The 24,676-nt window shown below is 42.7% G+C and overlaps 1 protein-coding gene across 10 annotated transcripts in view; it reads left to right on the top strand.

The window, feature by feature from the left end:
- arvcfb (ARVCF delta catenin family member b) overlaps nucleotides 1–24,676 on the top strand; it is a 369,553-nt gene that overhangs the window by 163,304 nt on the left and 181,573 nt on the right. For 7 of the 10 annotated variants that reach the window (XM_086011973.1, XM_086011979.1, XM_086011978.1 and 4 more), the window contains 2 exons: nucleotides 6,709–6,769; nucleotides 6,911–7,176. The exons of 2 other annotated variants lie outside the window; for them this stretch is intronic. In XM_086011973.1, coding sequence (XP_085868099.1) covers nucleotides 6,967–7,176 — 210 coding nt within the window. In that variant the 5' untranslated portion in view covers nucleotides 6,709–6,769; nucleotides 6,911–6,966. The remainder of the gene's footprint in view (nucleotides 1–6,708; nucleotides 6,770–6,910; nucleotides 7,177–24,676) is intronic. One more of the 10 variants, XM_086011972.1, reaches the window with a different exon arrangement.

Raw genomic sequence — 24,676 nt, forward strand, 5'->3', positions numbered from 1 at the left:
ACTCCCGTGAGTATAAGCCCAATCGACACAATCTCTCCTCATACGTCATTCCTGCCATCGCAGGTATCAGCCTGGTGAATCTTCGCTGCACTCCTTCCATGGCAAGAACGTCCTTCCTCAGGTAAGACGACCAAAACTGCACACCATACTCCCGATGTGATCTCCCCAAGGCCCTGTACAACTGCAGCAAGACATCCTTGTTCTTGTACTCGAACCCTCTTGCTACGAAGGCCACCATACCATTTGCCGCCTTAACCGCCTGCTGCACCTGCATGCTTACCTTCAGCGACTGGTGTACAAGAACACCCAGGTCTCTTTGCACTTCCCCTTCTCCCAATCTATTACCATTCAAATAATAATCTGCCTTCCTGTTTTTGCCACCAAAGTGGATAACCTCGCATTTATCCACATTATATTGCTTTTGCCATGTTTCTGCCCAATCACCCAACCTGTCCAAATCGTGCTGGAGTTTCACGACATCCTCCTCACAGCATACTCTCCCCCCCCCCCCCCCCCCCCCCCCCCCAGCTTTGTGTCGTCTGCAAATTTGGAGATATTACATCCAATTCCCTCGTCCAGATCATTAATATATATTGTGAACAGCTGGGGTCCTAGGACCGATCCTTGCGGTACCCCACTCGTCACTGCCTGCCACTCGGAAAACGACCCGTTTATTCCAACTCTTTGCTTTCTGTCCGCCAACCAGTTCTCTATCCAAGTCAATACCTTGCCCCCAATCCCATGTGCCTTAATTTTGCACGCTAATCTCTTATGCGGGACCTTATCGAAAGCCTTCTGAAAGTCCAAATACACCACATCCACTGGTTCTCACTTATCTATTTTACCAGTTACATCCTCAAAAAATTCCAGTACATTAGTGAAGCACGATTTACCTTTTGTAAATCCATGTTGACTTTGTCCGATCCAGTCACTGCTTTCCAAGTGCTCTGCTATTACATCTTTTATAATGGACTCTAGCATTTTCCCCACTACCGATGTCAAGCTTACCAGTCTATAATTCCCCGCCTTTTCTCTACCACCTTTTTTGAGTAGTGGGGTAACATTAGCTACCCGCCAATCCATGGGTACCGTTCCAGAGTCTATCGAGTTCTGGAAGATGACCAGCAATGCATCTACTATTTCTAGGGCCACTTCCTTAAGTACCCTGGGATGTAGATTATCAGGCCCTGGGGATTTATCGGCCTTCAGTCCCATCAATTTTCCTAACATCATTTCCCTACAAATACTGATTTCTTTCAGTTCCTCCCTTTCATCAGACCCTATGTTCCCCGGCATCTCTGGGAGGTTATTTGTGTCCTCCTTTTGTGAAGACAGAACCAAAGTATGTATTTAGTTGGTCTGCCATTTCTTTGTTCCCCATTATAAATTCCCCCGATTCTGACTGCAAGGGACCTACGCTTGACTTCACCGATCTTTTTCTCTTCACATATCTATAAAAGCTTTTACAGTCAGTTTTTATGTTCTCTGCAAGCTTACTCTCATATTCTATTTTCCCTTTCTTAATTAATCCCTTTGTCCTCCTTTGTTGAATCCTAAACTGCTCCCATTCCTCAGGATTATTGCTTTTTCTGGCCAATTTATATGCCCTCTCCTTGGACCTTATGCTATCCTTAATTTCCCTTGTTAGCCACGGTTGGGTCACCTTTTTTGTTTTATTCTTATGCCAAACTGGGATGAACAAATTCTGTAGTTCATCCATTCGATCTTTGAATGTTTGCCATTGCCTATCCACCGTCAACCCTTTGAGTGCCATTCCCCAATCAATCCTACCCAACTCGCTCCTCAGACCATCATAGTTTCCTTTATTTAAATTGAGGACCCTAGTCTCCGAGTCAACTACTTCATTCTCCATCTTAATGAAGAATTCGATCATATTATGATCGCTCCGACCCAAGGGGCCTCGTACAACAAGATTGCTAATTAATGCTTTCTCGTTACATAATACCCAGTCTAAGATGGCCTGATCTCTGGTTGGTTCCTCGACATATTGGCCCAGGAAACCATCCCGTAAACACTCCAGGAATTCCTCCTCCACAGTATTGTTACTCATTTGGTTGGCCCAATCTATATGTAGATTGAAGTCACCCATGATGACTGCAGTGCCCTTATTGCACGCTTCTTTAATTTCTCTCTCAATGCCATCCCCAACCTCCGCCTTACTGTTTGGAGGTCTTTAAACCACTCCCACTAATGTTTTTTCCCCCTTTAGTATTTCTCAATTCTACCCATACAGATTCCACCTCATCAGAGCTAATATCCTTCATTACAATTGTGTTAATCCCTTCTTTAACCAGTAATGCTACCCCACCTCCCTTTCCTTTTTGCCTATCTTTCCTGAATATCGAATACCCCTGGATGTTGAGTTCCTAGTCCTGGCCTTCCTTGAGCCACGTTTCCGTAATCCCAACCAAATCGTATTTGTTTACTTCTATTTGCCCAGCCAATTCATCCACCTTATTACAAATGCTCCTCGCGTTAAGACACAAAGCCTTCAGGCTTGTTTTTTTAACGCTCTTAGACCTATTAGAATTATTATTTACTGTGGCCATGTTTGATTTAAACCGTTGATTTCTCTGACTGCCACTTGTTTTTCTCCTTCCTATCTTTTGCTTTTATCCTTGTTTCCCTTTCCTCTGTCTCCCTGCTCAGGTTCCCAACTCCCTGCCATTTTAGTTTAAACCCTCCCCCACAGCACTAGCAAACACTCTGCCCAGGACATTGGTTACAGCCCTGCCCAGGTGCAAACCATCTGGTTTGAACTGGTCCCACCTCCCACAGAACCGGTTCCAATGTCCCAGGAACTTGAATCCCTCCCCCTGGCACCATTCCTCTAGCCACGTATTCATCTGAAGTATCCTTCTATTTCTACTCTGACTAGCACGTGGCACTGGTAGCAATCCTGAGATTACTACCTTTGTAGTCCTGTTTTTTAATTTATCTCCAAACTCCCTATACTCTGCTTTTAGGACCTCATCCTGCTTTTTACCTATATTGTTGGTGCCTGTATGCACCACGACAACTGGCTGTTCACCCTCCCCTTCCAAGATGTTCTGGAGTCGCTCGGAGACATCCTTGACCCTTGCACCAGGGAGGCAACACACCATCCTGGAGTCTCGTTTGCGGCCGCAGAAACGCCTATCTATTCCCCTTAGAATTGAATCCCCTATTACTATCGCTCTACCCCTCTTTTTCCTCCCAATCTGTGCAGCAGAGCCACCCCTGGTGCCAGGAAGTTGGCTGCTGCTGCCTTCCTCTGATAAGCCATCCCCCCCCCCCCCCCCCCCCCCCCCCAACAGTACCCAAAGTGGTGTATCTGTTGGAGAGGGGGATGAGCACAGGGGACCCCTGCACTACCTGCCTGCACCTAGTACTTTGCTTGTTGGTCACCTGTTCCCTTTCTTCCTGTCCAACCTCTACCTGCGTTGTGCCCAACTCCGTAAATGTGCTATTCACGATGTCCTGAGCATCGTGAACGCTCCAGTATGTGTCCAATCGCAGCTCCAGTGCCGCATTGCGGTCTGTCAGTAGCTGCAGCTGGACGCACTTCCTGCACATGTAGTTGTCAGGGACACGGCAAGTGTCCCTGATTTCCCACACAAAGTTGCAATTTGTGAAGGATGGAATGGGAAGTCTTGAGTTTGAAGGTGATTGAGGTGTGGATAAGGGTTTTGGTAACCGTAGGAGGAGATGGTGTAGAAGTGGGCATTACTGTGGAGGTAGAAATGGGTGGCTTTGGTAGCTGGGATGAGTGTTAAAACATAGTTTGGGGTGAAACAGGACTTTCATTTGCATAACCCTGCTGGGCTCAGCCTCTGAGAGGAATGGAGTCGGGACTAAGATTTGTTTCTGCCAAGAGCTGAATGGGATAGCTTTGAGTTGAAGGTAGTCCTTTTCCACCAAGGCTCTGTTGGCTTAGCAGTTAGACAGTACACTGGTGGTCAAGGTAAGGTTGTTTTACAGCCTTCCACAGCCCATTTTGATATTTTGTCAAGAAAAATATTTAATATGTTGGCTGTTGCATTTCAATCGTGCAGGTAATCAGCTTTACTATTGATCGATTTCATTATTTCACCCGTGATGTAAGAATCTCCTATATTTTGGCACCAAAACAACTTGTCTAGGTATTTATTTGAAGATTTTTCAGTGATGAGGGTAGCTTAAATTACAGAAACTTAGTCCATCAACCACAACAAAGCTGTCTTGCAGCTTCTGAGCCCCACCTTTCCACTCCCCTTCCATCCAGATTGTGTGCTTTTGCCAGCTCTGAAGAGAAACATGACTTTTCTGATCCGCTTTTTTTATACCTCCAAATCCAATCTAATCTCGGTCTCAAAGAATGCATTCAATTTGATCAGCCCAGGTGTCTGCTGAAATCCATCACAGCGCTTAAGACTCTCTCAAGTTTCACTGCCACACAAATGCACATACTATCTCTGTATGGTCATATCACCACTGCTTACCCAAGTCCAGAGAGATTGGGTGCAGTTAAAATGTTGCAATTTACCACCACAGATTAGTGGTAAACTTCCTGCTGCTTGTCCAACCAGTCACCCTAACGATTAGTGCAATGAAGCGGAGTGGGAAGCAGTCGGTGAAAGATTGATACCTAGTTTGGCTAGTCAGTCACCAACCAAATTTCCCACTGAAGGTTGACCCATTCTTATCTTCCATTGTCAAGTTGCCACCATACCAGCTTTGTATCACATTATTTATATGGCTGTCTCACTTCCTGTCAGCTCATTCAATCTGTCTTAGTTGATGACTCATCCTCTATTTTTGGTTCCCCAGAGAAGTCGGCCATTCTATTTTCTCAGCAGTAACCACCTCCCCCAACCCTAGCTCATATTTTGCAGATTGTTCCACTCTACGTGAATCGATTTCCTTTAGATTGCATGCTCTGTCACCCCGACATCCAGGCTGCTGCACTGCAGTGGCTGAATTGCTGCGTCTTAGTCTCTACTGTGCCTTCTGAGAGTAACTCAGCAATTTTTTCAAATTCTTCAGTTTTTTTTTCCATGTCTATTGTGAGACTAACCAACAGCAGCTGCTACTTAACACTGATGTCTCCATCTGTAATCTCCTTCATCCATCAACATTCCTGGATGACTTACTACTTGTGATCTCAAATGGAATTTCCACATTTCCTCCATTGTTAAACAGTTTACTTTTCTATTTGCCAAATGCTTTTTCCCAAATAATTGAACTGTATAAAGCCCAATTATGTCCCAAGATTTGAAGAGATGTCCTATTTGGGGAAGCTCTTACAGCACTTGTGTCTCTACTGAAAGGTGGATAGGTGATCCTCTCTCACCTCTGCTTTCAATTCCCATCTCCGCCTTGTCTCTCTTTTATCAGCACAGTAATTAGTGCTCCTGAATTTACCAATGCTCCTTCAAAGCTGATTGGCCATCTGGCACACTGCTTCCCCAGTCTGGTGCAGTCGAGTCATCAAAGAGTCCAATTCATTCTTTCCCTGAATGCCAAAACTGTGGAACTTTTCACCACCTCCTGCCTTTGCCTCTTCATGCAATCTAAAAGGCTTTTAAAAGCCAAAGTTGGCATCACCTCTTCACTCTTCTGGTTCAGCTATTTTTTTCCTAGGGTCTTGCATGGCTGGCATTAGGGCTACACTTTGGGTTTTCAGTAGCCTTTTGAGTGTTTTCTTTTTGGACAAAGTTTTGCTTGCTGTTGAATGTCAAATTCTTCTCATTAGACTACCCTGTTAATTTGGGCTCGGGTTCACATAATTAAAGGAGCACCTCGACTGGATACAACCATTAAAAAACCGAATGGAATACTGGGTTTTATGGCAAAAGGTATAGCATATTAAAGGCAATGGTGAATCTACATAAAACCTTAGTAAGACCACAGTTGGTGTACTGTATGCAATTCTGGACTTAAATTATAGGAAGGATGTTGATGCAGTAGAGAGTGAACAACACAGATTCACTAGGATGCTGCTTGATAGGAAATGGAAACATGAAAGACTTGAAAAATTGTGGTTGTCTTTGTTATAACAGAGGAGATTTCAAGGTGAGCTGGTAGAACCATTTAAAATTATGAAAGGTTGGGACAGTCGATAAACTGACTGTTTCCAGTGATTATGGGGACTGATTAAAAGTGAAAGGTTTAGGAGAGCTTGAGAAACTGCGCAGAACTTTGAGACTCTTTGGAATGCATTGCTAGGGTTAGTGATTGAAGCATATACCATGTCAACATTTATGAATAGGCTAGATAAATGCACGATAATATAATGGGAGTATAACGGGCATAAGATTTGTAATACTGCACATATGAAGGATAAACTAACCTGGGCTCTGGCTTGTTTTCATGTAATTTTTATATTACTTGGCATTTCTGTCCAGTGTCGGAGAGCTCACCAAGCACAGTGGGATGAAAACCCACACACTCAAAAGCACTATTTTAGAGAGTTGTGTGTGTTTTCTAAATATTGATTAGTTTTAGCAGAGTCGGCTATATTTTCCCCTCAAGGTTAAATTTCAGAAGAGTGGCTAAAAAATTGATATTTTACTCCTGTGTTCTTTTCATGTCTCTTTAACTTTTTTATATTTGTTGCTCCTTGCCTCAGTGCTTACGCAAAAATTGCATTATTCTGACTTTAATACTTCACTCGTTACTTTACTATTTCTATACTGTAACCTATTTTTCCCCTCTCTTTCTCTGCAGCTTTCTGATTCTGCTTGAGGCTGTTGGTGTGCTTTCCAAATCTTCCTTGTAGCTGTAGCAGGTGATTCCACGTCTTTAACTCTAGAAATTATTAACCAAACTTAATTTGTATTTTGCTTTTATTAACCATGTATGAATGATCTTTCTGAGTTTCTTAATTTAAAAAAAAAAAACTACTTTTACTGATCTACTAACCTCCTAGGTAATCCTAAGGTTGCCTGATTAGCCACCAGGCAAGAACCTCAGGACAGGACGATCATGGATGATTATGATGTAAGATCTGCTGCTAGTATTCTAGCTTCCGTTAAAGAACAGGAGGCCCGGTTTGAGAAGTTGACCAGAGCACTTGAGGAAGAGCGTCGTAATGTTTCCATGCAACTTGAGCGTGCCACTATCCCGTCAGACAGAGCGAGTGTATCCAACATTGGCAACAGTGAGTCGTTTGCATGGCAGCAGCTAGTGTTACAGGTAACTTATTCTTTAATCTTGACTAGGCGGAATTTATGTTTTACTTTACACCAGTGAGACGCAAACAAATCTGGTTATGTGTAATAAAACTGTTGCGACTTGCTCACAGCTTCTCTGTTGTAAATGAGAATACACATTCTGAATGGAAAATACTGCTGGAGCTAAACAGAAGAGTTCTGATTATGGAGATGGCAAATGAAACATTAAAATTGTCTGGGCTTGCTCTGCTCCTGAGGTCTATGAAGTGTGATATTACTTCGCTGCGCAAGCATATTTATTGGCTCTTTATCAAAGACTGGTTGTTTCTGTGAGCATATTGTAGGGACAATGTTGTATAATTACTTTTATTCAAAACAGGAACCATAAGCAATATGTCCTACATCATGGTGCATCTAACTCTGTTGCATTTGGGACCAAAATTCATTCATGGGAAGTTAGTTGTGCAATCAGAAATAATGTGAAAAACTAAGTCTTTCCCTACAGTTGTAGTGCAACAGGTGTTTGACTCATCGTTTTTAAGCTAAAATTAAGGGTGGGTTTGAGTATACGTTGAACGGATCCTCCAATTGGATGCATTGTTGCTTTAAGACCCAAAGGTTGGCAAGTATAGATTGAAGAAAATTGAACAATTTTCACTTTTTTTTAAAGTGAAGTCTCTGATCTTGTTTGTTTCTCCAAATCTGACTGAGTGCTGCTTGTTAGTTTTATTTTGTTTCATCTCTCTGTCTGTGCCTTGGATCTAGCCACAAGATGTGTGCAGCAGATTGGTTGTGGTCATCTTCCCCTCCAAGTTTCCGTTTTCCCCTGATTTCAGGAACTTATCATAATTTGCCTGATGCTGAGCATTGGTCGTGTATTGACTCGTTGTCTTATACTCCCATAGCCTAGTACACCAGTATGCTGGATCTCTGTCTGCTTTCAGTAAACTATACATGGCAAGTGGAATGTTCCAGAACTAGAAATGGAAAAATGGCCCTTCACAATAAAGTTGCTGTATCTCGTGTACTCCAAGTACTTTAGAGTTTAATGCAGTAGATGAGGTGGTGTCTTAAATTGCACTAATAAAATTAATTTTGAACTTCAAACAAAAGTTATCTTGATCGACATCATGTGATGTATAGCAAATGCATTTTCAGCAGCAAAATTGCTCCTGAATTGGTCGCATCACTTGCACAAGGATAGGTGATGTGGGGGAAAACAATGGAGTACTCTTCTGTGGTTGCAGCTGAGGCACAATAATGGGTCAGTGTGGGAAGTTCTTCATACCTCACCTGTGAATGCTTGTTGTCACTGTGTGGGCGCACAAAATGGAAAGCATTCAGCTCCCCAACACAAACTCTATTTTTGTTAGGCAAGGGCATTAAGGATTACAGAACCAAGGCAGGTAGATGGAGTTAGATACAAATCGGCCATAACCTAATTGGATGGTGCAACGAACTTGATTGACTGATTGAATGGACTACGACTGTTCTTAATCATCACTGAGCACCTTGACTAAGGCAAAATTCTCACAAAAAAATCTTATAGGCTACCACAGCATGTTTAGGCTGCAATTCACCACCACAGTCATAGTTTGCTAATTTATGCTCTTGGTTCCCTAGAGGGATGGAAAGTTGAGAGACCAGTCACATTTAACTGCATTTCTGTCAGGCCAATGACATTTACAGAGCAGCATTGAGTGAGGCCTTAGACCAAAGCTGAAATGGAAAAGGTGCAGGGGATGAACACCACCAAATGGGAATTAGCTAGAATTTATGGCCCAGAAACCGGCCATTTGGCCCAGCAGTGCTCTGATGCTCCATACGAGCCTCCTCCCACCAGACTTCATCTTGCCTGATCAGCGCATGCATGCAGGCTGATCAAATAAGTTACATTAACCACCTTCTGTTCATGCAATGAAGAACACAGCCGCCTCTATTCCTATTATGTTTTGTGTGTTTGTGCCAATCTGGACTTCGACTGGTTTGCACTTATTACCTAACTGCATTTTTTCAAAAAGCTGTCCCTTACACAGAATGCCAAAGGCCTTGTGTTCACTGTTACTGCAGAATATCAGCCCATTTAATCACCCCAAGGAAACACTCTGCAAACACCTGCCTTGTCATAAGAGTGGAACGTTACCAGTTCTTGCTGCTCTGATCTCACTGACTTAATTTACTACTGAATAGGTAGTACAGGATTCAACAGTGAAGATGGAGAAAAGTAAATGTAACATTTTTGAACATTTCATTGCACTTGCGTTAATAAGAATGATGAATCCTCAAGAGCCAAGTGATTGAAAATGCAGCAAATGTGATTTGAGGCTGTTGCTGTTGAGACTGATTACATTAGTCATGGTTTATATCTGATCAGGAGAAATGGAATGAAATACTTGACTGCAAGTTAATATACATTTATTTTCACCCATTGTGGTCAAACTAAATTTGCTTATCGAGGAAGAGCAGTTAGTTTCAGCAAGGAAGCTTTCTTGTATTCTATTTTGTAGCAGGAAATTCATATTCTTTGCCTAAATTATTTTTTATTTTGTTCCTTGTGATTTTAATTTTGTAGTTACCAATTAGCTCCAGATGGCTGAAGTTTTAAATGCAGTTTGTGGCTTATTAATTTTGAATGAATACATTTTTACTTAATGTGGAAAATAATATGGTTGGTTAAGTGAAAATAGTACTGCCACCTGTTAGATACTGTAAAATATTTCCTGTCAATTTCTGCCTGATTACGCTCCTCTGGAGCGCCTTGGGACATTTCACTACATTAAAAGCGTGATATAAATTCAAGTTGTTACTTGTAGTGTCGATGTCATTATAACCTTGCAACCAAGCTGAATGTTAGAAGAACAGGCTTGTGCACTGATTACTATGTATAACTTCATGCAGATTATTATTTCTATAATCGATCACATCCTTCTGGGTTTTTACATCTGTTGAGCATTGCTTTCTATCTGGTTAGGATGACATCAACCTGTTGTAGTGCTTCAACAAGGCTACTTGGCACTGGTTGCAGGAATTTATAAAACAGTAGGAAAGTTGTATTTTTTAAAAATCCTACTGTAGAATGATGCTCTCGGGCGCCTGGTCAAACCTGGAAGCTCTGGGTGTTGGAAATAACTGAGAATTCATGTCCTGCTGTTCTGCTGTAATGTACTGCTTGGCTGTGCCTGATTTGTTTTGCTCCTAAAATTGTGTTCTGTATATTAGTCATGATCTTGAGCTTTTCAGTCAACAAAGGAGTCACGTGAGCATCATCTTCAAGTTATTGAAGATTGAAAAATGGAAAAAATCTGACCTTAGTTTTGATTTCTGTTAAGAGTAGGACACAGGTTCACACTAGTAGAAGGTGCATCTAGGACCGATATAAGGAAATTGTTTTTCAGTGTGATCAATATATAGAGTAGACTTTCAGAAAGAATAGTGGAGGCAAAATCCTTGGAGTGCTTTGAGAAATAATTGGATACTGAAATTAGGGGAGTTTAAAATCTTTCTGAATGGCCAAATGGTGATGGGGTGTGTGTAGTTTATCTTGTCATGAGGAGGCATCTTCTCAATATTGGTGGAGTGCACTGTCGTGAAAATGTGTACTATTTTGGTGTTGGATATTTTTGGGGAGGGAATTAAGGGGGTTTCTTTTATACTTTGGAGGTGGGATTAAGGGAGATTCTTCTACATGCTTGAGATTTTTAGTTTTGTGTTCTTCTCCAATGTTGAAGCACGTTTTGCTTAATTTGAACCACTTTTCAAATGTGTAGATTTTGCTAATTTTTATTTTATTGCTGTTGTGGAAGACAATTTCTGGCAGTTAATTTGTAACTATGGGAACAGAACTGGCAATAAAGACCAAGATAAATCTCTGCCTTAATTCCACTTCAACAGTGAGCACAGGAAAGAAAATGCAAAAATTGTGTATGCAATATCAGATTTGTGGTGTTTTTAGTTGACTTCATTAAAGTATAGAATAGAGCCTTAGATTAAGTTGGATGTAAAAGATCACATTGCAATAGGAGAGAGATCCCCCAGTCTCCTGGCTAACATTCCTCCTTCTAGCACCACTATAGAAACATAAGATAGGAGCAGGAGTAGGCCATTCGGCCCCTCGAGCCTGTTTCGCCATTTAATGAGATCATGCCTGATCATCCAAACTCAGTACCCTGTCCCTGCTGTCTCCCCATATCCCTTGATCCATTTAGCCTTATTAAATATATTCAAGGAGTTAGATATATTTCTTAAGTTGGCCTCCACTGCCTTCTGTGGTAGAGAATTCCACAGGTTCACCACTCTCTGGGTGAAGAAATTTCTCCTCATCTCAGTCCTAAATGGCTTACCCCTTATCCTTAGACTGTGACCCCTGGCTCTGGACTCCCCTGCCATAGGGAACATCCTTCCTGCATCTAGTCTGTCTAGTCCTGTTAGAATTTTATAAGTTTCAATGAGATCCCCTCATTCTTCTAAACTCCAGCGAGTATAAGCCCAATCTCTCATCAAACGTCATTCCTGCCATCCCAGGTATCAGTCCGGTGAACCTTCGCTGCATTTCCTCCATGGCAAGAACATCCTTCCTCAGATAAGGTGACCAAAACTGCACACAATACGCAAGGTGTGGTCTCACCAAGGCCCTGTACAACTGCAGCAAGACATCCTTGTTCCTGTACTCGAATCCTCTCGCTACGAAGGCCAACATACCATTTGCCGCCTTGGGACCAAGAACAGATTAAATGATGGTTCAAATCATTTGCTGTCTGTGGAATCTTACTGTGACTTGGATGCAGCATTTGTCTACTTTAAGACATCAAAAGTAATTTTATTGATCTGACAAAAATGAAGCATTTTTCAAATGAGTTCTTGCGCTCTCCTTTTCCCCCTCTCCTCACACGCTGGCACTCTTCTTATCCCTCAACTTCCCTTTGTTACCAAACTCCTACGAGCTTGTGCTGGCACTCTTCTCATGTCCCCTCCCTTGTGCCTCTCCCCTTCGTGACCGCCCACTCTCTGCTCCCATCCACCCCTCCCTCTTTGTGCCCCTTCACTCACGCGCCTTGCGTTGTGAGCTTGCTCTTCTTTTGCCCCAGATTTACTTTATTCTCCGTCTTTTCCCTCCATGCTGGCATGTTGGAACAGAAAAATAAATCGGTGTGTGCCCAAATTGTTGTTTCCGTTGGTGACTGAGGGAATTTTTTTTCAAATTTTTGAAGTTATCCAAATCTTAAAAATATGGATACTGTTGTCAAAAGGAAGCAAATTTCATAATGCATATATGGGCACCATTAACTCCTGAAATGTATCCTAATTTTAAAATATTTTATTGAAATGAAGTGGTTTTGTAATTTATTTTTGAGATTTGTTCTTCCCTGTGTAATTAATATTCTCAATGAGGTGAAGCAGTCTGTGGATATGCATGAAGGTTGGAGTTGAGAATCTGCTGGCTTGGGTGGAACACGCTAAAACTTTTCTAATAAGTACATGGAATGATTTGTGTATTTAAGTACTGTGGTAAAATGGAGATCATAAACCTATTTATTTCAGTTTTTGCTGGTCTGATTACTGTTGCATTATTATATTTTTCCACGTTTTTATAACTGTATGGAGTAATGACTTGGAGATCAGGAGAATAAAACTGAGCACAAGGTGAATCGACCAACCAGTTGAAGTCAATATTTTAGGATCATTATCGATGTCTGCTTCATTTGGCTATGGCACTCGCTACCATACCCAAAAACAGAAGTTTTAGATTAGTGCCACCACGGTATGTGAAGAAGTGTACCCTTTGAGTCGATGCAAAGCACTTAGCCTTTGGCAAATAGCCCAGTTGAGCCATTGAATGCTGAGTGTAATAGAATCTGTAGAGGATCTTCACTTGAATTGACCGCACCCATTCACTGAATGCTAGATATGCATTCAGTTAAGAATTCTGTTCGCTCCATTGCTGGGAGTTGTAAAGTTCTGGACCTCAGATAATCAAGCTCCCAACAACAAACTCTCTTCAATAACTTTTATTAATGGCATCTCAATAATGATCATAGAATGATTTCATCACTGACCTTTTTTAACTTTTATGTTAAATATAATTACCCCTCTGTTCAGCAAGCTACCTGGCTCCTATGACCACACACCCTCTTTTCTATAACAATCAAGAGGTGCAAAGACATTTGCCATCAGACTGCACAACCAGGCATTTTCAAGAAGTATAGTATTTAAAATATACTTTGAGATGGTACATTGTGACTTTTGTTATTTTTAAGGTATGTAATCAGACATTCACATTTGGCCATGTTAATCCTGAGACTGTGACCATTGGGGCATTTATTAACCCAGCACAAACATCTGTTAATTCTCCTTCTGCAAGCAAAAAGCATAATGGCATGAAGCACCCTAGTTATGCCGTCGGCCTGAAATAACAGTTCAAATCCCACTTTTTGCCTAGTGTTTGTGCTTCGTTAGTTTATCATCTTCAATATCTTAAGGTTTGCCCACATTTCGGTTTGTTGTTTTCTCGCTTACCAAAGTTCCCAAGCTCTTAAGGATTTGCAAGGCTGCTGTACCCCTCTGAGCTGCAAGAAGCAATGGAATTGCTTTTGAGATGGCTTGATTTGGTGACTTATCTACTGGAATGATTTGTGAAGCTGTCCATCATACACGTTCCCAATCCAGCTGATTCCTGCTCTTTCTTGAAACATGGAACATTATTGGCCGGCAAAATGAGTGGCAAATACCCTTATTGGAAAACTAAGTGTATAAAAAACATTTTAATTGAGTATTCATATGCGAGCCTCTACGTGAGTGTACTATTGCACTTTGGGACACGACGTCTGTTCTAAGGAGGGTAAAATAAGGTCTAAAGGGTGCAATTTTGCTTATGTCTGTCTCTAACTCTAACCAGCCTTTGTCAAGGTACAAATCTGTATCGTCTTTGATGTTGAATTATGCAATCATATGTTCCATTATTTCCTCTGAGGCCCCGGTTTGAAAGATTAATTTTTTTACATTTGCCAGCTGACCCTTTAGAAGTGCTGTGCAAAAGCTTGGTTTATAAAATGTGTATTCATGTTTTTCAAGTCTTACGGAAAGAATATTAACAAATGGGCTTGATCAGAGATCTGCTTTTTATGTTCATCACCTATAAAACCAGATTTAATAGATTCTCCTCACAGGTTTTATTTCCTTTAAGCAAGAAAGCTTTGTGTTGCAGCAGTTCTGAATAATCGGGAAAAAGATTAAATATTTCCTTGCGGCTGTGTCACCAAGTAAATCATACAAGTTTGAAGAAGGGTTTTAAATGTAGTATTTGCTATAATGAAGGGCATTTTTCTTACAAATAATTGCAAGTGTCTTTAATTTGCTTCATTCTGAAAGTTACTGTCTTTCACTGTAGAGGTTTTTGAAAAGATTCCAATGTTCTGCAAGGATCAGTATCTTCCATGAACCACAGTATCTTCCGTTTCCACAGATGGGCCTAAACCAAAAGGACAAAGCTGGTACTATAAATGATTTGAGAGATATCCCAAACTGGTCCACGCTCGGAAACACAGCAAGAAAACCATTACACAAACCTCATTAATCAATGCAATAACAATGCTGCTCAGTTTGTGCTTTCTTTTAGTTGGTTGTAAACCATCTTACACTTTTAAAAACAAGACAATTAATTATCCAAGCCACTTCTAGAGCAGATGACATGCAGAGCTTTCACCACGGCTTAAAATTTAATTCTGAAAGTAATCTGGCAGAAGCTTTCCTTCCTTCTCTCTTCTCTCCAAATAAATTTGGTGTACGTTGAAGAATTAGAGGATTCAGGACATGAACTTTGCTAATCTTGACTTTTTTGGTGGTTTGGGGAGGGGAAATGGGGAGAATGGTACTGGAACAAAAAATCAGGATGCATCATCTTGGACCACAGTCCTTAGACAACGTCGACCACTTTCCATACCTCGGGAGCCTACTGTCAACAAGGGCAGACGTCAACGACAAAGTCCAACACCGCCTTCAGTGTGCCAGTGCAGCCTTCGGTCGCCTGAGGAAGAGAGTGTTTGAAGACCAGGACCTCAAACCTGGCACTAAGCTCACGGTCTACAGAGCAGCAGTGATACCCGCCCTGCTGCATGCCTCAGAGACATGGACCATGTACAGCAGGCACCTCAAAGCACTGGAGAGGTACCACCAACGCTGCCTCTGCAAGATCCTGCAAATCCATTGGCAGGATAGGCGCACCAATGTCAGTGTTCTTGCTCAGGCCAACATCCCCAGCATAGAGCGTGGTCAAAGCTTCAATCAGCTCCAATGGACGGGTTACATTGTCCACATGCCCGATACGGGGCTCCCAAAACAAGCGCTCTACTGAGAGTTCTGGCATGGCAAGAGAGTCCCAGGTGGGCAGAGGAAAAGCTCCAAGGACACCCTCAAAGCCTCCTTGGAAAAAGTGCAACATCCCCATCGACACCTGGGAATCCCTGGCCCAAGACCGCACAAAGTGGAGGAGAAGCATCCGGCAAGGTGCCGAACACCTCGAGTCTCTTCGCCGGGAGCAAGCGGAAGCCAAGCACAGGCAGCGCAAGGAGCACACGTCAACCCAAGCACCCCACCCGCCCCTTCGACCACGGTCTGCCCCACCTGTGACAGACTAGGCCCCGCATTGGACTCATCAGTCACCTGAGAACTCATTTTTAATGTGGAGGCAAGTCATCCTCTGTTCCGAGGGACTGCCTAAGAAGAAGTTACAAGAGTTGGAGAAAGGGCAAAGACTTGATGCTTTTTGTTCTCTGAATAGGGGTGGGGGAAAAGTGGGAACGTTGGGTGTGATTTCACTGAGCATTGAACTCTTGACTTGGAAAAAACGTCTCTGCTAGGCTTTTCTGGACACCATCACTAAATCTCGAGTTTGCTTTGTGACAGTCTCGCTGTTGATATTTGTGTGATGTTCTGACCATATGCATTAGTTATGGGGGGAGGAAATGGAAGGTCAAAATCTAAACTACAACTTGATGAACTTGCTATCACATTCGGCAGCTCCTTGAAACTGGGCGTTCAAAGAGGAGGAAGGTACTGATGCACAAAGTCCTTGTAACTTAATGTGTAACCTGCTGGATGAACCATTGTCTTCCCACCAGCAATTTGCCCCATTCCATGAGGCAAATATATTTGTGCACAAACGCTGTGCTGCTGGCATAATCTGTTTACAGTGGATATTGTGACCGTGGTGTTTTTGTGGGGGAGTCAGAAGATTGGTTTTCAGTTGCATTCAGTTCTGGGAATCAGTTCACGTAAATGAGCTTCCTCGCCTCTCGCTGAACAAGTTTGGGCAGCAGATAAAAATTCGAGCAAGATTTGTTTCCTCCTGTGTAATCTCCGTTCATTTTTATGATTTTAGTTGCATGGTGTCATGAGCTGTAGCTTTTGTTCATTGTGTAGGTGGAATGTCGCAATTGTTATGGTTGAAAGAGGCTATTTTTCATGAAGTTCTGTACAGCCAATTACCACATTCTCAGGTTATTTTTAAAAATCCATAGTAATATTTTTTCTTTAACTGAGGTTTCAAAATTCAACAGCTAAAATATTCTATGACTTAGAAAGTTGATGTCCATGGTATTCTTGTTTATTATTTCCCTTTCCTGTGGATAATGGCAATTGTAGTTAATAGCTGAGCTTTTTAAGAGTAAGGAACATCATACCTGCAGTAAATAAACATAGTCTTCTGTCCCAGTTGAATTCTGCCTTTGAATGAAACTAAGCGGAATCCAAAACAGCAACCGTTGCCTTCTGGGATGTGACCTTAAAGGTCATAACATATGACCAAGTCAATCTTTTCGTGAAAACCCAAGGTTGGAGGGAATGGAAATTCGGTGTTTGTGCTGCTTTTTGGCTATGTATTAGAGAGTGTGTTTGTGAGGGTAGGATTATGCTCATCTGTGGTTTTGCCCTGTGATTTTGTAGTCTGTTAACTCTTGCTATTGAGGCTTTCATGTGACTAATGTCTACTTGGGTGAATAGCTGGCACCTGATCTTGCATTCTTGAATTCAATCTTCAGGAAGGACAGGAAAAAAGGAAAAGGAGGTGGGGTTGCATTGCTGGTTAAAGAGGAGATTAACACAATCGTAAGGAAGGATATTAGCTCTGATGATGTGGAATCTGTATGGGCAGAGTGGAGAAATACCAAGGGGCAGAAAACGTTAGTGGGAGTTATATACAGACCCCCAAACAGTAATGCCGAGGTTGGGGATGGCATTAAACGGGAAATTAGAGAAGTGTGCAATAAGGGCACAGGAGTTAAGGGTGACTTTAATCAACATATAGATTGGGCTAACCAAATTAGTAACAATACTGTGGAGGAGGAATTCCTAGAGTGTATACGGGATGGTTTCCTGGACCAATATGTCGAGGAACCCACTGAAGATCACACGGATGAACTACAGAATTTGTTCATCCCTGTTTGGCATAAAAATAAAACAAAAAAAGGTGACTCAACTGTGGCTAACGAGGGAAATTAGAGATAGCATAAGATCCAAGGAGAGGACATACAATTTGACCAGAAAAAGCAGCAAACCTGAGGATTGGGAGCAGTTTTGGATTCAGCAAAGGAGGACAAAGGGATTAATTAAGAGGGGGGCGGGGGGAAGTACGAGAGCAAACTTGCAGGGTACATAAAAACTGACTGTAAAAGCTTCCATAGATATGTGAAGAGAAAAAGATTGGTGAAGTCAAGCGTAGGTCCCTTGCAGTCAGAATCGGGGGAATTTATAATGGGGAACAAAGAAATGGCAGACCAATTAAATACATACTTTGGTTCTGTCTTCACAAAGGAGGACACAAATAACCTCCCAGAGATGTAGGGGAACATGGGTCTAATGAGAGGGAGGAATTGAATGAAATCAGTATTTGTAGGGGAATGGTGTTATGGAAATTGACGGGATTGAAGGCCGATAAATCTCCAGGGCCTGATAATCTACATCCTAGGGTACTTAATGAAGTGGCCCTAGAAATAGTAGATGCATTGCTGGTCATCTTCCAAAATTCTATAGACTCGAACAGTTTCCATGGATTGGAGGGTAGCTAATGTAACCCCACTATATAAAAAAAGCTGCTAGAGAGAAAATGGGGAGTTCTAGACCGGTAAGCCTGACCTCGGTCGTGGGGAAAATGCTAGAGTCCATTATGAAAGATGTAATAGCAGAGCACTTGGAAAACAGTGACGGGATCAGACAAAGTCAACATGGATTTACAAAAGGTAAACCATGCTTGACTAATCTACTGTAATTTTTTGAGGATGTAACTGGTAGAATAGATAAGGGAGAGCCAGTGGATGTGGTGTATTTGACTTTCAGAAGGCTTTCGATAAGGTCCCGCATAAGAGATTAGCGTGTAAAGTTAAAGCACATGGGATTGGGGGCAAGGTACTGACTTGGCTAGAGAACTGGTTGGTGGACAGGAAGCAAAGAGTTGGAATAAACGGGTCTTTTTCCGAGTGGCAGGCAGTGACTAGTGGGATACCGCAGGGATCGGTGCTAGGACCCCAGCTATTCACAATATATATAAATGATCTAGACGAGAGAACTAGATGTAATATCTCCAAGTTTGCAGACGACACAAAGCTGGGTGGGCGTGTGTGCTGTGAGGAGGATGCAGAGAAACTCCAGGATGATTTGGACAGGTTGGGTGATTGGGCAGATGCTTGGCAAATGCAATATAATGTGGATAAATGCAAGGTTATCCACTTCGGTGGCAAAAACAGGGAGACAGATTATTATCTGAACGGCAATAGATTGGGAGAAGGGGAAGTGCAAAGAGACCTGGGTGTCCTTGTGCACCAGTCGCTGAAGGTAAGCATGCAGGTGCAGCAGGCGGTTAAGAAGGCAAATGGTATGTTGGCCTTCATAGCGAGAGGATTCGATTTACAGGAGCAAGGATGTCTTGCTGCAGTTGTACAGGGCCTTGGTGAGACCACACCTTGTGTATTGTGTGCAGTTTTGGTTGTCTTATCTGAGGAAGGATGTTCTTGCCATGGAGGGAGTGCAGCGAAGATTCACCAGACTGATGCCTGGGATGGCAGGAATGACATATGAGGAGAGATTGGGTCGATTTGGCTTATATTCACTAGAGTTTAGAAGAATGAGAGGGGATCTTATTGAAACTTACAAAATTCTAACCGGACTAGACAGATTAGATGCAGGAAGGATGTTCCCGATGGTCGGGGAGTCCAGAACCAGGGATCACAGTCTAAGGATAAGGGGTAAGCCATTTAGGACAGAGATGAGGAGGAATTTCTTCACCCAGAGTGGTGAACCTGTGGAATTCTCTACCACAGAAGGCAGTTGAGGCCAATTCATTAAATATATTCAAGAAGGAGTTAGATATATTTGTTAAGGCTAAAGGGATCAAGGGGTATGGGGAGAAAGCAGGGACAGGGTATGATGTAATAAAACTCACGACACACTTGGTTTGAGTATAAAGCAAGGCTTTAATCAACTTGTTTCAGAACATGGAAGTCTAGTTGTACTTCACTAGTTCCTTGTCTTACAAAATGTCCCTGGAAAGCTGGGGCCGACGCCTGAGTATTTATACTCCTTGGACGGCGCCACCAGCTGGCCGTCCAGCATTCTTTCACGAGCAGTTTCTTGATGAATGATGAGATTTATAGCATTGTACTGAATTTGGATGATCAGCCATGATCTCGTTTAATGGCGGAACAGGCTTGAGGGGCTGAATGGCCTACTCCTGCTCCTACCTTCTATGTTTCTATTCTAACATGAATCACCTGACTTAAGAAATGGAGCAATATTCCACAAACGGCTTGGTTCTGCAGGTGAACCATATGGACCTGGAAGGTCATAGTTGAGGGATTCTATGTTAAGTTAATTCCTATTCATTCCGGGCTGAAAAAGGAGTGTGTGAGATTGTGTAATTGGTTTTGCATCCTCTAGGAAGTTGAAATCCATCCAGAGTTTCTATTCCTGATCACTAACCAGTGACCATTGCTTCAAAGTGGGAGTGTGTGGATGTTAAAGGCACTGATTCTTGTCGGCTGCTTGCAGCCTCAAGTATTTAACTCCCATGTAGTAGCAATTCAGCTGTGAGCTCAGCCACTGAATGTTAACCTTTGATTTACCTGGTGGTGTGTGGGAGAGGATATCGCAGCTATGCCTAATCCTGTTCCTTTCTGCAAGGGTGCATTTGCTGCCGGGATCTCTGTTCAGCTACCATGTACCCTGACTGGCTAATGGCTCTCCTACTTGTGCAGCCCTGGTTGTGATGAGCTAACTAACGTGGAACACTTTCGTCTGCATGGATCAGCACTACAGTAAAAGGTGCATTTACTCTGCCGGTGTTAGAAATCTAACCTTTTACAATGATTTTAATTTTCGCATGATAGGCCAGCATTTCTATTACTGTAGCTCCTCCTCATAATTGCCACCAGAATAGAGGTTCTTGGCTTCATTTGAAAACAATTTGGCAGTGTAATTTTAATTTTACGCTTTTTTACAATTTCTTGCTAGCTACTGCATTTGATGGAACAACAGAAAATGCTGGCAACACAACAGGCCAGGCAGCATCCGTGGAGAGAGAAACAGTTAGCGTTTCGGCTTCTGCGTTTGCTATGATTGGCTTAAGAATTTAGTTTTAACAAATCGGTGGTTATAGAATAGGATCTAACTGTACAGACTTTTGGACATTATTTGTAAAGTCTGTCTGCAGGAACTATTTTTGAGTTGAGCTTTCTGAAAATTTTCAGAGTTCTCAACGGCTGTAGCAGCACTTTCAGAAACCACACCTATGTTATGCCGAGTGTTAGGTCCGTGTACCTTAATGTTGTGTCCTTCAATAATCAGACAACAGACGGCAGGGAACGATTCAACAGGTGTTTACTCAATGTGGTTCAAACTGCAACTGAAACAACAGATTACTACTCAGCGTTATGTACAGGTGTGGTCACTGCCGGTACTACAGTATACATGACTGTAGATACATGGATACATAGATAGGAGTAGGCCCTTCGAGCCTGCTCCGCCATTCAATGAGATCATGGCTGATCATCCAAATTCAGTACCCGGTCCCTGCCTTCTCCCCATATCCCTTGATCCCTTTAGCCTTAAGAAATATATCCAACTCTTTCTTGAATATATTTAATGAACTGGCCTCCACCGCCCTCTGTGGCAGAGAATTCCACAGGTTCACCACTCTCTGGGTGATGAAATTCCTCCTCATTTCAGCCCTAAATGGCTTACCCCTTCTCCTTCGACTATGACCCCTGGTTCTGGACTCCCCGGCCATCAGAAACATCCTTCCTGCATCTAGTCTGTCCAGGCCTGACAGAATTTTATAGGTTTCGATGAGATCCCCTCTCAATCTTCTAAACTCCAGTGAGTATAAGCCCAATCGACACAATCTCTCCTCATACGTCATTCCTGCCATCCCAGGTATCAGCCTGGTGAATCTTCGCTGCAATCCTTCCATGGCAAGAACGTCCTTCCTCCGATAAGGCAACCAAAACGGCACACAATACTCGAGGTGTGGTCTCACCAAGGCCCTGTACAACTGCAGCAAGACATCCTTGTTCTTGTACTCGAACCCTCTTGCTACGAAGGCCAACATACCATTTGCCGCCTTAACCGCCTGTTGCACCTGCATGCTTACCTTCAGCGACTGGTGCACAAGGACACCCAGGTCTCTTTGCACTTCCCCTTCTCCCAATCTATTACCATTCAAATGATCTGCCTTCCTGTTTTTGCCACCAAAGTGGATAACCTCACATTTATCCACATTATAGTGCATTTGCCATGTTTCTGCCCAATCACCCAACCTGTCCAAATCGTGTTTGAGTTTCACGACATCCTCCTCACAGCATATCCTCTCCCCCCCCCCCCGCCCAGCTTTGTGTCGTCTGCAAATTTGGAGATATTACATCCAATTCCCTCGTCCAGATCATTAATATATATTGTGAACAGCTGGGGTCCTAGGACCGATCCTTGCGATACCCCACTAGTCACTGCCTGCCACTCGGAAAATGACCCGTTTATTCCAACTCTTTGCTTTCTGTCCGCCAACCAGTTCTCTGTCCGCCAACCAGTTCTCTGTCCGCCAACCAGTTCTCTGTCCGCGTCAATACCATGCCCCCAATCCCATGTGCCTTAATTTTGCACGCTAATCTCTTATGCAGGACCTTATCGAAAGCCTTCTGAAAGTCCAAATACACCACATCCACTGGTTCTCCCTTACCTATTTTACCAGTTACATCCTCAAAAAATTCCAGTAGATTAGTCAAGCATGATTTACCTTATTGTAAATCCATGTTGACTTTGTCCGATCCAGCCACTGCTTTCCAAGTGCTCTGCTATTACATCTTTTATAATGGACTCTAGCATTTTCCCCACTACCGATGTCAAGCTTACCGGTCTATAATTCCCCGCCTTTTCTCTACCACCTTTTTTGAATAGTGGGGTAACATTAGCTACCCGCCAATCCATGGGTACCGTTCCAGAGTCTATCGAGTTCTTGAAGATGACCAGCAATGCATCTACTATTTCTAGGGCCACTTCCTCAAGTACCCTAGGATGTAGATTATCAGGCCCTGGGGATTTATCGGCCTTCAGTCCCATCAATTTTCCTAACACCATTTCCCTACAAATACTGATTGATTTCTTTCAGTTCCACCCTCTTTCAGTTCCACCTTTTCATCAGACCCTATGTTCCCTGGCATCTCTGGGAGGTTATTTGTGTCCTCCTTTGTGAAGACAGAACCCAAGTACGTATTTAGTTGGTCTGCCATTTCTTTGTTCCCCATTATAAATTCCCCCGATTCTGACTGCAAGGGACCTACGCTTGACTTCACCAATCTTTTTCTCTTCACAATCTATAAAAGCTTTTACAGTCAGTTTTTATGTTCTCTGCAAGCTTACTCTCATATTCTATTTTCCCTTTCTTAATTAATCCCTTTGTCCTCCTTTGTTGAATCCTAAACTGCTCCCAATCCTCAGGATTATTGCTTTTTCTGGCCAATTTATATGCCCTCTCCTTGGACCTTATGCTATCCCTAATTTCCCTTGTTAGCCACGGTTGGGTTACCTTTTTTGTTTTATTTTTATGCCAAACTGGGATGAACAAATTCTGTAGTTCATCCATTCGGTCTTTGAATGTTTGCCATTGCCTATCCACCGTCAACCCTGAGTGCCAATCCCCAATCAATCCTACCCAACTCGCTCCCCAGACCATCATAGTTTCCTTTATTTAAATTGAGGACCAGAGTCTCCGAGTCAACTACTTCATTCTCCATCTTAATGAAGAATTCGATCATACTGTATTATGATCGCTCCGACCCAAGGGGCCTCTTACAACAAGATTGCTAATTAATCCTTTCTCGTTACATAATACCTAGTCTAAGATGGCCTGATCTCTGGTTGGCTCCTCGACATATTGGTCCAGGAAACCATCCCGTAAACACTCCAGGAATTCCTCCTCCACAGTATTGTTACTCATTTGGTTGGCCCAATCTATATGTAGATTAAAGTCACCCATGATGACTGCAGTGCCCTTATTGCACGCTTCTTTAATTTCTCTCTCAATGCCATCCCCAACCTCCGCCTTACTGTTTGGAGGTCTATAAACCACTCCCACTAATGTTTTTTCCCCCTTAGTATTTCTCAATTCTACCCATACAGATTCCACCTCATCAGAGCTAATATCCTTCATTACAATTGTGTTAATCCCTTCTTTAACCAGTAATGCTACCCCACCTCCCTTTCCTTTTTGCCTATCTTTCCTGAATATTGAATACCCCTGGATGTTGAGTTCCCAGTCCTGCCCTTCCTTGAGCCATGTTTCCGTAATCCCAACCAAATCGTATTTGTTTACTTCTATTTGCCCAGCCAATTCATCCACCTTATTACAAATGCTCCTCGCATTAAGACACAAAGCCTTCAGGCTTGTTTTTTTAACGCTCTTAGACCTATTAGAATTATTATTTACTGTGGCCATGTTTGACTTAAACCGTTGATTTCTCTGACTGCCACTTGTTTTTCTCCTTCCTATCTTTTGCTTTTATCCTTGTTTCCCTTTCCTCTGTCTCCCTGCTCAGGTTCCCAACCCCCTGCCATTTTAGTTTAAACCCTCCCCCACAGCACTAGCAAACACTCCCCCTAGGACATTGGTTCCAGCCCTGCCCAGGTGCAAACCGTCCGGTTTGCACCGGTTCCAATGTCCCAGGAACTTGAATCCCTCCCCCTGGCACCATTCCTCTAGCCACGTATTCATCTGAAGTATCCTTCTATTTCTACTCTGACTAGCCCGCGGCACACCGCAGGTAGAGGTTGGACAGGAAGAAAGGGAACGGGTGACCAACAGGCAGAGTACCTTTTGAGGTCCTGTTTTTTAATTTATCTCCTAACTCCCTATATTCTGCTTTTAGGACCTATCCTGCTTTTTACCTATATCGTTGGTGCCTATATGCACCACGACAACTGGCTGTTCACCTTCCCCTTCCAAGATGTTCTGGAGTCGCTCGGAGACATCCTTGACCCTTGCACCAGGG

This window comes from Somniosus microcephalus, chromosome 19 (genome assembly GCF_052327205.1).
Source record: "Somniosus microcephalus isolate GS21.2 chromosome 19, FLI_Smic_1.0, whole genome shotgun sequence".
Lineage (NCBI taxonomy): Eukaryota > Metazoa > Chordata > Chondrichthyes > Squaliformes > Somniosidae > Somniosus > Somniosus microcephalus.